General features: G+C 41.1%; 1 protein-coding gene across 2 annotated transcripts in view; it reads right to left on the reverse strand.

Moving 5' to 3' along the window:
• The window catches only part of CCDC146 (coiled-coil domain containing 146), a 215726-nt gene that overhangs the window by 175307 nt on the left and 21982 nt on the right, over positions 1-18437 (reverse strand). For both annotated transcript variants that reach the window (XM_077471203.1, XM_077471202.1), the window contains exon 2: positions 16731-16906. In XM_077471203.1, the coding sequence (XP_077327329.1) occupies positions 16731-16901 (171 nt within the window). In that variant the 5' untranslated portion in view covers positions 16902-16906. The remainder of the gene's footprint in view (positions 1-16730; positions 16907-18437) is intronic.

Here is an 18437-nt window from a genome sequence, read left to right on the forward strand (position 1 = left end):
ACCGAGCAACGCTTCTGCCCGGACCGCCAGGCCGCCAGTGTAGTAAACTACAGCAATCACTAGTTTACTGGGACTGCGGGTTTCCCCAGCAACCAGTGACGCTGCGCGCATGCGCCCGCCCCCTGCTCCTGGCTGCGTCTCACGGAGCTGAAGAGACATTCACGGGCAGTAGGGGTGTGACGTCACGTGCGCGCCCCACCCCCCTGCTGCCCATGGTTCCCGATTCCCGGGTCCTGGATCTCATTGCGAGGCAGCTTCAGTTGTGCCCACCCTCCTGTAGTTAAGGTATGTGGGCACATTAGTGATGATCTATAAATAAGAATGTTTTTATTGTGCACACTGTTGGGCATATTTTAAGGGGCACACTGGTATACTGTTGGGCATATTTTAAGGGGCACACTGGTATACTGTTGGGCATATTTTTTTAATATGCACAATGATGGGCTTTTTTTTGTAATAGCACGCTGATGGGTATATTTTTTATGTGCACACTGATGGGCATGTTTTGTTAAGGTGCCCCTTAACAAAATATGCCCATCGGTGTGCACATAAAAAATATACCCATCAGCGTGCCCCTTAAAATAAAATGTGCCCATCAGAGTGCCCTTTAACATAAAATTTTCCCATCAGCGTGCCCCTTAACATAAAATAAGGGTCACGCTGATGGGCACCTTTTATGTTAAGGGGTAATCCAATGGACAAATTTTATTTTACAGGGCACGCAGATGGGTATATTTTTAATGTGCACATCGATGGGCATATTTTGTTAAGGGGCACACTGATGGGTACAGCAAAATGTGCCCTACAAAATATGCCCATCGATGTGCACATTAAAAATATACCCATCAGCATGCCCCTTAAAATAAAATGTGTCCATCAGAATGCCTCCTAACATAATAGGTGCCCATCAGTGTGACCCTTATTTCATGTTAAGGGGCACGCTGATGGGCAGATTTTATTTTAAGAGCAACACTGATGGGTACATTTTATATTAAAAGAGTCACTTTGATGGGTAAATTTTAAGTTAAATATAAAATGTGCCCATCAGCATGATACTTATTTTATGTTAAGGGAAATCCTGATGTGGACATTGTATGTTAAGGAACACTGTGATGGGGACACCTGATGTAAAGGGGCACTGTGATGGGGACACCTGATGTAAAGGGGCACTGTGATAGGGACACCTGATGTAAAGGGGCACTGTGATAGGGACACCTGATGTAAAGGGGCACTGTGATAGGGACACCTGATGTAAAGGGGCACTGTGATGGGGACACCTGATGTAAAGGAGCACTTTGATGGGGACACCTGATTTAAAGAAGCACTGTGATGGGGACACCTGATGTAAAGGGGCACTGTAATGGGGACACATGATGTAAAGGGGCACTGTAATGGGGACACCTGATGTAAAGGGGCACTGTAATGGGGACACCTGATGTAAAGGGGCACTGTGATGGGGACACCAGATTTAACTTGATCTGGGGACACCAGATGTAACTTGACAATAAATATTGTTGAAATGCTAAGGAAATTGTACATTTCTCATGTTTTTGATAGATATACAGTTACTACAATATTCAGTCATAGCACAGACTTGAGATTCGGACCTCGGCCCAAAGAAAATTTTGGCGACCCGACCTCCTTGAATTTTAATTCATTACCCCTGATTTATAGTGAAAATCCATTTTTTGTGCCTCATCCATAGGGATCTTTGCTGTGGAGATTGCTGGGTTCTATACCTTAATAAAAACAAATATCCCTGCGTCAACCAATTAGATAGGGAAGGATGGGTACTGCTGCAGACACTGAGAGGTGTATCAAGACCCGAATAGGTAAGATCAAAGAATAGAATAGTGCTGCACTATACAGAATAAGGCGCAGGAGTAGGGAAGGTATGGTAGGGGAGGTATTAAACTATTTAGCAAGAGGCAATGGTGCACATGAAATTCATGAATATACAAATACAATTATCTTCAATGCTTCATGAAAAAAATGAATATAAATAAAAGAGGTCACGATCTATCTATGTGAAAAACCTTTTCTAATAATGTGCAAAAAATTATCAGGTATCACTCCAAAGCATATAAAGTGCTGGTGCTAAAAAATATTGTTAGAAAGCCTTTGATATGTATATAATGAATCATAACATGAAAAAAGAGTCCATAAAATAATCAAAATAAATGTCCATGCAACAGTTGCAAAAAATAAAGTGCAAACTTATAGTGACCCAGTATAAAAAATATAATGTACTGGTGCAATAGTTGCAATAATAATAATGTCCGTGCAAACAGTTGCAAAAAAAGTGCAAACTTAAGGTAACAGATGGTCAGAGAAGGTATTAAAAACCATCATTAATAAAACAGTTAAGGTCAAATTCTATGTTAAGGCCCCGAGGTGCAAAAGTGTCTAACGTGAAGATCCACTTAGATTCGAGTTGGCTGAAAGTTCTAACTTTATTCCCCCCACACCAATGTTTTACATAGGGTTCTATCCCCTAAAAGAAAGGACTTCGTAATCCGCCCAGCAGATAAAGGGGGTGGCATAGTGGTCCTCTCCAGGGAACAATATAATACAAGCATGGACCTACTTCTACAAGATGAAGACACATATAGTCGCCTCCTGAGCAATCCAATGCTCAAGTGTAGGAAAGCACTTGAACAAGTCATCCACTTAGGTTTAAAAAGAAACATTCTGAACAAAAGAGAAGCTAAATACCTTGTACCAGAGTCGTGTCGGACTCCCATTATCTATTCGCTTCCGAAGATTCACAAAGATAGAAATAATCCACCACCCAGGCCAACAGTTAATGGGATAGATTCACTAACAGCAAGAATGGGGCTGTATATCGACTATTATTTACAACCAGCTGTTCAGAAGACACAAGCATACTTGAGGGATACAAAACAAATGTTACAAATATTGGATGACATCTCAAGAAGTGATCAGTCTTGGTGGCTGGCCACAGCAGACGTATCTTCCCTATACACTGTTATCCTACATCACCAGGCGTGTGAAGCAGTGAAATGGGGTCTGAGGAAATATACTTCCCTTTCATGTAGTCAAAGAAAATACCTTGTGAAATGTCTCGACTTCTGTTTAAAAAATAGCTATTTTTGGTACAACCGTAATTACTATTTTCAGAAAACGGGTGTCACGATGGGATCAAAATTTACTCCCAGTGTAGCAGGCCTCTTTATGGCACAATGGGAGGAAGAAAGAGTATTCTCTAACATCCCAGAAGGCCCCCACCCATACAGAAGATACATAGATGATATTGTGATATTATGGAGAGGAGACAAAGAACGTCTTACAGATTTCTTAGAAGGGTTAAACATAAGTTACAGAAAAAAATCACATTCCTAGACTTAAAGATCCTACAGGAAGATAATACACTCTCCTCCAGAACACATTTCAAAAACGTAGACCGAAACAGCTATTTACCACTAGAAAGTTGTCACCTGGTTATACAATATACCAAAAGGACAACTTATGCGTCTAAGGAGAAATTGTACCCATAAGGAATCATATAAGACACAAGCAGACGCCATGAATTGAAAATTCCTAGAGAAAGGATACGAAAATTAATATATTAATAAGAAAATGACAGAAGTCACAGAGATGGATCGCGAAGAGCTAATAAAAGACAAACCTAAAGGAGAGACCTCAAGAGATTTAGTACCTACCGTATATACTCGAGTATAAGCCGAGATTTTCAGCCTCTTTTTTGAGGCTGAAAGTGCCCCCTCGGCTTATACTCGAGTCACCGCTGTCTGACTGCTCGATCAGCGTATCGAGCAGACAGACGGCGGACATTAAAATTCAAAAGCCGCGCCTCCTTCTCCGCCTCCGCCTGTGATAGGCGGAACACTGAATTTCCCAGCAGTCAGTGTTCCGCCTATCACGGACATCCGCTCATTCTCATACTACGGACGAGTATGAGAGGATGTCCGTGATAGGCGGAACACAGGCTGCTGGGAAATTGAGTGTTCCGCCTATCACAGGCGGAGGCGGAATTTTGAATTGTAGAATGGCCGCCGAGAAGAGCGGCGATCCATCGGCACGGCACGGGACGGAGGAGGCACGGGACGGAGGAGGCACGGCACGGGACGGAGGAGGCACGGGACGGAGGAGGCACGGCACGGGACGGAGGAGGCTCGGGACGGAGGAGGCACGGCACGGGACGGAGGAGGCTCGGGACGACGGCGGCTCGGGACGGAGGCTTGGGACACAGGTAGGCTGGACACACACACAAGGCTGCACGGACACACACACACACAGGGATGGATGGATGGATGGATACACACACACACACACACACACACAGGGATGGATGGATGGATGGATACACACACACACACACACACACACACACACACACACACAGGGATGGATGGATGGATGGATGAATACACACACACACACACACACAGGGATGGATGGATGGATGGATACACACACAGGGATGGATGGACGGACACACACACAGGGATGGATGGATGGATGGATGGACACACACACAGGGATGGATGGACGGACACACACACAGGGATGGATGGACACACAGGGATGGACAGCCATGTCTCACCCTCGGCTTATACACGAGTCAATAAGTTTTCCAGTTTTTTGGGGGTAAATTGGGGGCCTCGGCTTATATTCGGGTCGGCCTATACTCGAGTATATACGGTATTATCTTTGACTATAATGCTCAACATAAACAAATTGAAAGAATCATTAAACGTAATTGGAACATCCTCTTGGCCGATAGACAACTACAAGATATTCTTCCCCCAGTTCCAAAATTCATTTACAGAAGAGCCCCCACCATTTGGGACAAAAGTTTATGCCCTGAAATGCAGTTGTGGCCTCCAATATATAGGTTGCATGAAAAGACCTCTAAAAATTTGAATAAAAGAACATGTGCAGAATATTTTAAAGGGCTTTGATAAACACAGCGTATCAAGACACTTTGCTACCTTCCATAACAAGGACCCCTCACAGTTAAAATTCTGGGGCATAGAACCCTAGGTAAAACATTGGTGTGGGGGCCATAAAGTTAGAACGCTCAGCCAACTAGAATCTAAGTGGATCTTCACGTTAGACACTTTGGCACCTCGGGGCCTTAACATGGAATTTGACCTTAACTGTTTTATTAATGATTTTTAATACCCTCTCTGACCATGTTACCTTACCAGTCTGATTTGATATCAATTATCTTGAGTACCCTCTTTGATCACCTACACTCTCATCAACCTGTTTGAATTTTTAGCATCCTCTCTAATTAATTTTACTCTAATGATTTTAGAGTATATAGTGTTTATAGATATACTTTTTACATTTTACACAATTATCTATTAGTCAAATTTTTATGTCCTTTTGATGTCTATGTATTCACGTCACTTCCGGGCTATGAAATTCCTAAACACAAATTTCTATAAGACATATTTACATTTCCGTTCTCGTGTATAACTATGAATATGGGGTTGCTGTATTTTGATTCAGCATCTATCCCTATTGGATGTTTTTAATTTTTACCTTTATTTATTTTATCATTTTTTATTTGTATAATTAAATTTTTTATACATATATATTTTATTAGAATTTATTTACAATCATCATTTTGTTAAAATAATTTTTATATTTTTATATTTTATCTGTGGCGGCATACATAATATTAGCACATCCATCCCCCTTTTTTCACTTTGGCATGTATTATCGGGGGTAATAGTATTTAAATGATGGCCGCTTCTCACTCCTGCTTTTTAACCACTTGCTTACTGGGCACTTAAACACCATTCCTGCCCAGACCAATTTTCAGCTTTCGGTGCTCTCACACTTTGAATGACAATTACTCAGTCATGCAACACTGTACCCAAATGAATTTTTTGTCCTTTTTTTCCCACAAATAGAACTTTCTTTTGGTGGTATTTGATCACCTATGGGGTTTTTATTTTTTGCGCTATAAATGAAAAAAAGACCGAAAATTTTGAAAAAAAACGCATATTTCTTTGTTTCTGTGACAAAATTATGCAAATTATAAATTTTTCTTCATAAATTTTGGCCACAATTTATACTGCTACATATCTTTGGTAAAAATAACCCAAATTAGTGGATATTATTTGGTCTTTGTGAAAGTTAGAGAGTCTAAAAGCTGTGCTGCGATTCGCACAAAATGGATCACATCTGATGTACTGGTGGCCTATCTCGCTTCTTGTGACCTGAACAAGCCAGGAAAGTACCAATACCCCCCAAATGACCCCTTTTTGGAAAGTAGACATTCCAAGGTATTTAGTAAGAGGCATGGTGAGCTTTTTGATGTTGTAATTTTTTTCCCACAATTCTTTGCAAATTTAAGATTTTTTATTTTTTTTATTTTTTTCCACAAAATTGTCATTGTAATAGGTTATTTCTGTCACATGGCATGTGTATACCACAAATGACACCCCCAAAAAAATTCTGCTACTCCTCCTGAGTATTACAATACCACATGTGTGGGACTTTTTCCCAGCCTGGCCACATAGAGAGGCCCAACATGCAGGGAGCGCCATCAGGTGTTCTAGGAGCATAAATTACACATCTAACTTGCTGAATACCTATTACACTTTTGAAGGCCCTGGAGCACCAGGACAATGACACGTGACACTGATGACAGATGGCACTGATACGTGGCAATGATGACACTTATCCGTGGCACTGATGACAGGTGGCACTGATGACAGATGGCACTAATGACAGATGGCACTAATGACAGATGGCACTTATACGTGGTACTGATGGCACGTGGCACTAATACATGGCACTGATGACAGATGGCACTAATATGTGGCACTGATGACAGATGGCACTAATACGTGGCACTAATACGTGGCACCGATGACAGAGGGCACAAACACGTGGCACCGATGACGCATGACACTGATGACAGATGGCACTGATAAGTGGCATTGAGGACATGTGACACTGACAACAGATGGCACGTGACACTGACAGGTGGCACTGATGACAAATGGCACTAATATGTGGCACTGATGACAGATGGCACTATGTGGCACTGATGACACATGGCACTGATGACAGATGGCACTTATACGTGGCACTGATGACAGATGGCACTGGGGACAAATGGCACTGACAACAGGTGGCACTGGGGACAGATAGCACTAACAGGTGGCACTGGGGACAGATAGCACTAACAGGTGGAACTGGGGGCGGATGGCACTGGGGAGGATGGCACTGGGGGAGCATGGCACTGGGGCGGATGGCACTTTTTTTAATTTATTTTTTTTATTTCCCCACTTACGGCGCTGCAGTTGTTCATCTCTCCCCTTTCACATGCTGTCTGTGTGAGGAGGGAGAGCGGCGCTGAGACATGATCTCATATGTTTACATATGAGATCATCTCACATTGGACACGCCGATCGCGCTGTAAACGGCCTCTGTGATTGGCCGTTTACAGCGATCTGTGACTGGCTGTGTCCGAGGGACACGGCCAGCACAGAACTTCCCCGATGCGCGCCCGCGGCGGCGCGCATTGCGGGAGTCAACACCAGGACATCCAGGGACGGCCTCCCGGGCGAAAGCGCCTGCTCTATAGCCGTCATTCGGCTATAGGGCGGGCGGGAAGAGGTTAAGCTAAAAAAAAATTAATAATCTAGATCATTGTTTACTTGTTTACTTGTTTACATCTCTCCACCTAATACCCTCTAAAAAGATGGCCGCCCAATATCTCCATTTGTAGCCACTCATTCAGATGAATTGAGAGCAGAGGATGTAAGTAAAGATGAGTGAGCCAGAGTGAAAGAACACATCCAAGTCATCCATTTAGACAAGCGTAACCCTCCCTGCTGGCCCCTATATGATGCAGACTTTAGCTGTGCTGATCAGCTGCTTGATTTCTGTTCCGAAGTAGGTCTGATAGAATATAATCAAGCAACTGATGGGAAGACTGCACAGCTAAAGTCTACACCGTCCAGTGGAACGCTCCCTCTCTGGAACATGCACATATATAGGGTGACTGGAAAGTGTTCTTTAACTTTTGCAATCAGCAGAAAGCTGATGTATCCCCTACCCCCCTGCTGGCTGTTATGAAGAACTGGAAATACTTAAACAAAACAGTAGCTGCAGCTACAGGGATGAGCTGCGTATAGGCACACATTTCCAAACTAAGAAAATGATTAATGCCCCCCCTCTAAATCGTAAAGCTCTGCGTAAACTGTTGGTGCTATATAAAGCGTTGATAATAATAATAATAATAATAATAATAATAATTAATGCTTTTTAATATTTATTTAAGGTAACAAATATGACTTTAGTACTATTTTAAGTTCATCAGGTGCGGTGAGGGAAACCACTAAAAGTGAACACACTTTACTTTAAATCTCTCAATCTACAGCTGACATCTTTGGGCCCCAGTCAAATTTGCGATTAGATGCGGGAGACCCAGTGGGGTCACTGAGATTAGCTGCAGGCAGGAAGTCCCACTGAAAACATTCGGAGGCTGACTGCTCCAGCTATTCACAGCTAATCACATGTAGTCACAGACAGTCTGTGTCCAGTGCCAGTCATTTGCAAGTAATTTCCCTGTAAACAATGACAAGGGAATGGCCAGGAATAGCTGCAGGAGCTGTCAGTCTAACATTGTTTTTAGTGCAGCCTTCTGCTCGCAGCTAACCACAGGGACCCCCACTTGGTGTCCCACAACTAATCACAAATGTCTTCACTCACAAGTGTGAATGGGGCCTTAAACAGTGAACAGCACTGGAAATCTATTTATGAGGAATCCAGAATTGTGTATCACATTCCCAGTACTTACCTTATCATACTAATAAACCACTGAACCTTTTTTTAGATTAAATTTATAGGAATTTTCTTGCAAACTGATAAACTGAAGGGATCTTAGAATAGATCTGAGCATGTACAGCAATGCAAGAGAGGCATATAAAAAGCTACACTGGAATTTTCATAGCACATTTCAGCTGAAAAAAAAAATCAACTCCACTGAACTTAAAAAGTTCAGTATAAATGGAAAGTACCACAAACTAGGGTAATAATGTGATCAATGTAAGCAATGCAACAGATTTTAACAAAACTAGTGACATTTACCTGTTATATGATGCCTGCATTATATTGCATATCAATAATTTAAAAAAAATGTTATTTCAAATGGTGTTCACACATATCCGAAGCGCAGGTATGCGTTGCAATGAAAAGCTACCTGTGAATTTTTTTGCACATTGAAAGGCCATTGAAATCAAATGAAAAGTGTGTAAAATGTACCTTATAACTTTCAGCAGTGTGTGCAATTACAACATTCAACAAATGCATTGGTGCATATAAAAAGTACATTGACATTGACAAGTGCATTAACATCTTACTGTATGATAATACAGCCCTGTAGGTTACCCATGTAAAAGTTCTCTAGGCACCAACAGTTTACACAGCGCTTTACAATGTAGAGGGGGAACAGCACAATTACAGTACAATATAGAAGGGACAGGAGGGCCCTGCTTGTAGAGCTTACATTCTAAAGGAAGGCGGTGGTGGCACAAAGGGTAATAGATGCGGGGAATGATTTGATGAGGTTGTTAGGTGGGTATGGGAAAGGCTTTCCTGACTAAGTGAGTTTTCAGGGATCTCCTAAAGGTGGACAGGTTAGGGGCTGATCGGTTATACTCGGGGCAGGGAATTCCAGAGGATGGGAGAGGCTCTGGAGAAATCCTGAAGACAAGCATAAGAGGAGGTAACAAGGGAGCTAAAGAGCAGGAGGACCTGGAAGAAGTGGAGGGGAAGATTTAGGCGATATCTACAGATGAGGTTGGTGATGTAGCTGGGGGCGATGTTGTGGATGGCCTTGTATGCTCTGGTTAGCATTTTGAATTTTATACAGTGGGGTAAGGGAAGCCAGTGAAGGGATTGGCAGAGAGGGGCAGAAGTCACAGATTGATTAGTGAAGTGTATTAGTCTAGCAGCAGCATTCATAATAGACTGAAGGGGGTTAGCCTGCTTAAGGGTAGGCCATTAAGGAGAGTTGCAGTAGTCAAGGCAGGAAATATTCAAGGAGTGAATAAGTTGCTTTGTGGTGTCATTAGTCAGGAAGGGTCGAATTCTGGAGATGTTGCGGAGGTTAAGGCAGCAGGATTTAGCCAGTGATTGGATGTGGGGGCTGAAGGAGAGGTCTGAGTCAAGGATTACACCCAGGACCCTGGCATGTGTGGAGGGACCAATGGTTGTGCTGTTGATCTTATTGGTAAAGTCATGGGGGGGGGGTCCAGGAAGGAGGAATTATTACAAGCTCAGTTTTAGAAAGATTGAGTAATATAATGATAATGAGCACTTCTGACAGTCAAAAACACTCATTACACTCAGATTTTCCAGCATGCAGAAAAATTATGTGCATGTGGACATTCACAGTTAAAAACACAAAAAGGTGTCCACCATGCCAAGACTGCATCCACTCATTGACTGAGACAGAAAGAACATTGTGGTAGGTGGTAGAACTCCTTTGATGCAGAGGGAATGAGTGTGTTTCAACACCTTAGTGTTATTACATTTCATGTAGTTAAACTAACTAAAAAACACATAAAATATCCAAAAATGAAACACCACAATTTAATCTATAAATTCACTTAAAAATATACATTTAACTACAGCTAATATCAATCAACTGAAGTTCATCTTTTTTAGCTTCCTAGAATTCCAATCAGGCAAAATAACAAAAAAACATAATGAAAGTTTTTTTATTTATTTATTTATTTATGTTTATATGGACCTACCATGCTCTACTGCAGCCTTTTTCAACCAGGGTGCCATGACAAAATGCCTAAAATTGCCCCAAACTGCCCAAAAAATATCAACAAGCCAGCGGGTGGATTAAGTTTGCCTTTTTTTGTTACACAAAGCCACAGGTTTTAATTGTGTGGCGTTACAACCTTGGGCACTATGTGGGTCAACCACTGGCATCCTAAGAACTCATGTCATCATCAGTTGATTAAGAACACATCGGGCACCTTCATAGCATCCTTGTCTTTAGCTTCTCTGCCACTCTCTAACAGCACTGGGGTCAGTGAGGGAGAGAAACTGAGGAGAAGAGGAATGCTAAAATAAAAGTCAGTACCCATATGCAAAAGGTATATGTGCATTGTTAAAATTAATCACATCCAATATTGGGGGTCCTACGTGTGTGGATGCTGCTGTGTTGGGCAACTATTAGTGTAGTTTTTTTCATTTTGGAATGGAGTGCCTCAAGATTGAAGGGTGCAGCAACTGAAGAAGGGTTGAGAAGCACTGATCTACTGAATTGCAAACAGACATGTATCAGGATACTTGGCGTTTAGTCAGCTCACAGGAGGGGAGCACAGGAAGAACCATGGAATTGTGATGATGTTCATTTGATGTCAAATTAGCAGGCTGGAGGTTGCACGCTACTGGCGATGTAGTGTGATTTTTTTTTTTATATTATTGAGAATTTTAGTTTAAAATTAAACATTTTTTTTATTCTCAGAGTGAAGGTAAATTTGATCTATCACTGAATCTTTACCGTTGCTTGCTTCCCTGGCCAGAAGATTTTCCTCTCACCTCTAATTTTAGATAAACATATAGAACTATTTTGCATTGAATTTTCTAACTTTTATCCAGTGAAACCAAACAATAGCCCTTTCTCCAAAACACTTAATGATCCAATAATCTATTTTTCATGAAATTGTTTCTTACTGTGTTTTTCTGCATCCTTGTAATGTCCTTGGTGGGCTCCCAAAATTCTATTTTTCCCTCTCACTTCTGTTTGCTTGGATTGAGCAGTACATATTAATTGCGGTCAATGCTCTATGGACACTACAAATCCCATAGCATATAGTCCATAATCCCTTTTTCATCTTGGGAGTGAGCAAAAGATGGTGGCTATGCTCCTACATACAATGGGACTATAGAGCATGAACATAGCCACTCTTTAACAGGAAGTTGGATCACATCAAAAGAAATTTGAAGGTGGCTGAGAGCAATAAAAGGTAAGTAAGTTAAGAATACATACTGGTTTCCCTCCAGGTAAAAAAATACTACTGATACCTTTATGTAGTAATTTGAAGGGTCACCCATCTAACATCTCTCCTATAATCAACTGCTAAGAAAACTAAAGCATATTTTTGAGTAGCGTAATCTCACGGATGGAAATGTAGAATTAAATCAATGTGTAACTTCAAAAATTTCATATTTTTGGAAAGGTAATTCACTCCCAGAATTGCTCATATTTAAAAGTGTAGAAACTAGCTATTTTTCATCCCATAAAAACTTTGTGAATGTCTGCATATTATGTAGCCTAATATTAGCGTTGCATTGTCAGATCATAACAGCAGAAAAGGCTTCATGTGGATTGTAAAATTTCCGCCAAAACTAGGGGAATCAGAGAGAGGGGAACCCCTCTGTTTAAAATCAGATATATTTCTTGGACAGAGAGCAGCATCACAAAATTATTAGTATTATCAGGATTGCAACAATTTATTTATACACAACCAAGCAGCCTGCAACTCTCAGAGAAAATATAATGTGTTAGGCCAGTGGTGGTCAACTTGAAAATCCTCAAGGGCTTCAAGGGTGGCCTGGGACACTGACAGGCGGTCACATAATACCAACGCATTTTTAAATCTCAACACCTAAAAATGTCAGTACTACTACATCGCAATGCACACTAAAGACGTTGGAGTATAATAACCCCTCAGCAATGGTGCCAGTGAGTGAAAGAACAACCACAGCATTGGTGTCAGTGGATGCTAAAATAACCCTCAACATTGCTATCAGTGGACTCAATAATAACTGCCAATATTAGTGCCAGTGGATACAATAATAACCCCAAACACTGGTGCCACTGGATGCAATAATAACCTCTAGCATTGGTGTTAATGGACGCAATTAAAACCCCCAAATTTGGTGTCAGTGGATGCAATAACAGTCCCCCAGCATTGGTGGAAGCAAAAATACCCCAAAAATGTATGTCAGTGGATGCAATAATAGCCTACAACATTGGCGTTAGTGGATGCAGTAATAAACCCCAACATTGGTGCAAGTGGTTACAATGATAACTCCCAGCATTGGTGTTAGTGAATGCAATAGTAATCCCTAGAATTAGTGTCAATGGGCACAATAATAACACAGAGTGCAGGGGTCAGTGAAAGCAATAATAACTCCCAGCGTTGGTGTCACTGAGTGCAATAGTAACCCAAAACATTGGAATCAGTGGACACAATAAACCCCAGCATTGGTGTCAGTGAGTGCAGTATTAACCACCAGCAATGGTGTCCATGGGCATAAAATAACATTCAGCATTGGTGTGAGTGACCCCAATAATAGCCCCGAGCACAGGTGTCAGTACTATTATTACCCCCACATTGGTTGCCAGTGGCGCTAAAATTCTCTCTTATCCACCCCTGCATTGGTGGTCCGTGGCAGTAAAATTTAACCACACCCCCACTGCCCTGCCTTGGTGGTCACTAGCATTGAAATTCCCCTCCCCCACCGTATTGGTGGTCACTGCAGAGAAATTAACGCCCCCCCCCCCCATCTCCATCCCTATCCTGCAATGGTGACCATAGAAATATATTAAAATATAACTAAAGGCAATTTTTTATTTTATGTCACAGTAAAGAAAAAAACTGGTGCTAATTAACACACGCAATAATTATTTTTTATAAATTTTCTTTTTAAAAGATTTTTCTATAAAATTATTCATGAATAGATTTCATACAGACAATAACAGACTAAATTTACATATTCCATATTACTACAGCCGATGCAAGAACCTTGACATGTTTTGCCATATTTACAGCTTCTTCAGGAATCTATGTAGTTATACATTTAAAGTGACAATACAAATAAGTCTATTATTCATAAATCATTTCTACACATTAACAACACTGTATTCCATTTATCATAAAACCACTCCCTAGCCCACTCTGTGTGTGCTCCCAAAACTCTCTATTTATTATTTCCATTGATTTGTTATGAGCAATGCTTGTTAGTTGCGGTCACATGGAATGCTTGATGCACACTACAAATCCCATTATGCATTGGGCCCGCTAATCTTCCAGCACATGTTCTGAAATCTCAATTACTAATGCTGTTGGGGTCGTGAATGGCCTGAGAGAAAAAGTACTAAAATAATACGTAAATCTGTAGTCATCTCAGGAGCAGGCACAAGAGGGCGACTACTTTCCCACATACAGTGAGACCACGGAAAATGCATATAGACAGAGCAGCTAAAAAGAGGGATTTTGAAGATTAGAAGAAGACTCATAGAAAAAGATGATAACATTGAGCACTAAGCATACATAATTAAATAAAGGAGATTTTAGAATCACTTTTACAGTGCTTTGAAAAAGTATTCATATCCCTTGAAATTTTCCACATTTTGTCATGTTACAACTAAAAACATAAATTTATTATATTGGGATTTTATGTGATAGACCAACACAAAGTAGCACATAATTGTGAAGTGAAGAGAAAATGATAAATGGTTTTCAGGTGCTAAATGTGGCACCAGATGGGGGGAAGAATCAGATAAGCGGAAGTTCCAATTTTGGGTGGAACTCCGCTTTAATCTCAGTATAAAAACAGCAGTTCCGTGAAGCCCTCAGAGGTTTGTTAGAGAACCTTAGAGAACAAACAGCCTCACGAAGGTCAAGACAGGTCAGGGATAATATTGTGAGGAAGTTTAAAGCAGGGTTAGGTTATATAAAAAAAAAATATCACAAGCTTTGAACATCTCACGGAGCACGGTTCAATCCATCATCTGAAAATAGAAAGAGTATAGCACAACTGCAAATATACCAAGCAAGCAGAGCATTAACCAGAGAAGCAGCCAAGAGGAGCTGCAGAGATGCACAGCTCAGGTGGGACAATCTGCCCACAGGACAATTATTAGTCGGGCATGCCACAAATCTGGTCTTTATAGAAGAGTAGCAAGAAGAAAGCCACTGTTGAAAGAAAGCCATAAGAGTCCTGTTGCAGTTTGTGAGAAGTCATGTGGGGGACACAGCAAACATGTGGAAAAGGGTGCTCTGGTCAGATGAGGCCAAAATTGAACTTTTTGGTCTAAATGCAAATCGCTATGTGTGGCGGAACACTAATGCCCTGTACACACGTTTGGACATTCCAACGACTAAATCCGTCTGATTTTTTCCAATGGATTTTGGCCCAAACTTGTTTTGCATGCACACAGTCACGCAAAGTTGTCAGAAATTCCGATCGTTCAGAACGAGGTGGCGTAAAAACATGTATGACAGGACTATAAAGTGGCCAGTAGCCAATAGCTTTCGTCTCGTAACTTATTCCTAGCATGCGTGGCACCTTGTGTGTCGGAATTGTCTACATCCGATCGGAATTTAAGCGATCAGATTTTGGTGTCGGAAAATTTTAGATCCAGATTTCAAACTTTGTGTGTCGAAAATTCCAATGGAAAAAGTCAGATGGAGCCCACACACTCTCGCAAAAAGTCCGACCGTGTGTACAGGGCATAACACTGCACAACACCCTGAACACAACATCCCCACCGTCAAAAATGGTGGTGTCAGTATCATGTTGTGGGGATGCTTTTTTTCAGCAGGGACAGAGAAGCTGGTCAGATGGGATGATGGATGGAACCAAATGCAGGGCAATCTTGGAAGAAAACCTGCTGTTCAAAGACGCTCTCCATCCAATCTGACAGAGCTCGAGCTATTTTGCAAAGAAGAATGGGCAAAAATGTCACTCTATAGATGTGCAAAGCTGGTAGAGACATCCCCAAAAAGACTTGCAGCTGTAATTGCAGAGAAAGGTGGTTCTACAAAGTATTGACTCGGGGGGGCTGAATACTAATTTTCACATATTTATTTGTAAAAAGTGTTGAAAACCATTTATCATTTTTCTTCCACTTCACAATTATGTGCCACTTTGTGTTGGTCCATCACATAAAATCACAATAAAATAATTTCCTTTTTTGGTTGTAACATAACAAAATGTGGAAAATTTCAAGGGGTATGAGTACTTTTTCAAGGCACTGTATATCCAAAGTGATGAGCAAATCTGCAGATATAGACTGCCCATATCAAGAAGAGAACATAAAAGGAGAGTTGAGAGCTGCACATATGTGGTGATGTGTCCCTTAAAGGCATATTTTCATCCTATTTGAACAATAAATGAGTATATGACTATCAGACGCACATACATATGAATTGTAATCAGAGAAAGTTTAAAAGACACCTTCCATGCAGATAATTTCCGCACCTGCAGTATATAGCTATTTTGTTAAAATAATATAAAAGTGCTGCAGAGTAAACCAGAGACAAATATTTTCCTTGATCATCCTCCTATATAATATATTCTCAAGGAAAACCTTACCGCATAAACCAGTAATCAATTCAATGCAGTGTCAGATAGCAGCATGTAGTCATAGTTGGAAAGCAAGATAACTGCCTGCGATAACTTGAAACAGATTCATAGGCCTGTGTTTATTTCATTTTATTGGATCAAATATTAATGTCTGTTTCCCAAAATATGAAAAATATTTAAACATTTGTTCACATAGCTATGGGGCTACACTGAACATGATAAAAAAGATTAGCTCAAGCTATTATTGCCATCATGTGGTGGAAAGAAGTATTGCAAGTTCTTGAAAAAAAACACTTTTACACAGTGTACACAAAGCTGACATTCTCTTGCCCTCCTTATCAAAATGTTATGTTAAATGTCTTTAAAATGCCTTTCCTTACCTCATCCAAACACTGAAAGGCTGGACTTGCAGACACATCTTTTGGGCTCTTCTCCTGAGTGCCTATAGGAGCCAAAGCATACAAAGGCTTCACCTGCACATCATCCTCCTCCTCTTCTGCAGAAGAGTCACTTTCTTCTGACCTTTCCTCACTGGTGCTGCTCATCTTCATAAAATCTACCAATTTCAAAAAAGGTTATCATGAATACATTGGCCAAGCTTCACACACTCTTTTTTTATGCTGTAATAACCTGAGTGCACAAATGAATTTACAATTCAGAAGCCAGAAAGTAAAACACAGAAGCTAAAAAATCACTAAACAATAAAATGTTTTCATTGTTGTTGTTTTTTTAAGGTGACAGCTACATCCATTTGATTTACTAAAACAGTTGAGTGCTGCTGTGCATATAAACCAATCTGGTGCAACTGTGCATAGAAACCAATCAGCTTGCAGGTTTTATTGTCAAAGCTTAACTGAACAAGCTCAAGTTAAAAGCTGATTGGCCACCATGCACAGCTGCACCAGATTTTGCATTATCCAGTTTTAGTAAATCAAGCCCAATGTCTTTGTAAGGGCCCCCCACCCGTTGATACTTCTCTCTCCATTGCATCCCTGCTGTCCCTTCCTGTGTTGCAGCTGCCTCCAAAATACATGACAAAGGATTCCCAGAGTGCGATAAAGTGAGAGCACAGAAAACTAAGCTTGCTTTAAGGAACTATTTATTTTGATTGAAACATTGTACTACGCAATGTGATAATAAATGTGTAACTGCTGTAATGGCTCATTGGGGTAAAACAACTAAAAGAATAGAGACTGTTCATTTTTCAAAGTAAATACTAATTTAGCGTTCACATCAATCATCCAATCATGATCAAGCAAAACTCATGTTTTTTTTCCCTTGCACATGATTGGGTGTTTAGTCCTAAAACACAGCTTTAATTGATTTAAAGCTAAGTAAACAGAATTTACTCCTTTAGCAAATCAACCTCGTTGAGTGCTGTAGACAGTATAAACAAGGGGGTTATTTTATTGCATCACATGTTAAACAGAGACTAAACACTCCACCTGCTGCTTGGATAGAAAATTATAAAATATTAATATGAACTTATTTACACTGATATAGCCCCCTGGGGTTTAGCCAGGGGGCTCCTCACCAAATTCCTTGTCGGGTTAGCTACCATAGTTAAATTGTTAGAGATCCATTGATTTCTCCCTAAGTTTGGCCTTTTTGTACTTTTCTCTTCTACCACAAGGGGGCCGGGCACTTGGTGGTACTAGATATGAGAAGGCCATCTCAAGGTCAGGTTATTGGTATATGGGGTATCTCAGCCAATGGGCAGGGGGTTTCTTGAATCCCTTGGCCTGCTGGGAGAGCCTATATATCCGGGTGGAGCCAGGTGATCTGTGTTCTGTGCCACATGGACTGCCATCTGGGTGGACGTGTGTCGTCTACCCCGGGCTGCTAGGGTGGAGATTGGGCCTATCCCGGGGGCATCTGGCTGCCAGGCTATGTGAGGACCTATCCAGAAGTAAGAGGGTGGCGCAGGGTTTGGATTGAGGCTTGCAGTCCAACCAAACTTGGTGGTTCTGCCAACCGGAGAACCTGTTGTGGTCAGAGGGAGAAGGGAAGCTGTTGCAAATAAGGGACCAACCACTTTTACTAGGGACCACAGTGAGTAACTGAAGCAATTACCGGAGCAGTGTTCT

The sequence above is a fragment of the Lithobates pipiens genome, unplaced genomic scaffold, assembly GCF_037356315.1.
Source record: "Lithobates pipiens isolate NorthernLeopardFrog02 unplaced genomic scaffold, aLitPip1_a1.2 Scaffold_8, whole genome shotgun sequence".
Lineage (NCBI taxonomy): Eukaryota > Metazoa > Chordata > Amphibia > Anura > Ranidae > Lithobates > Lithobates pipiens.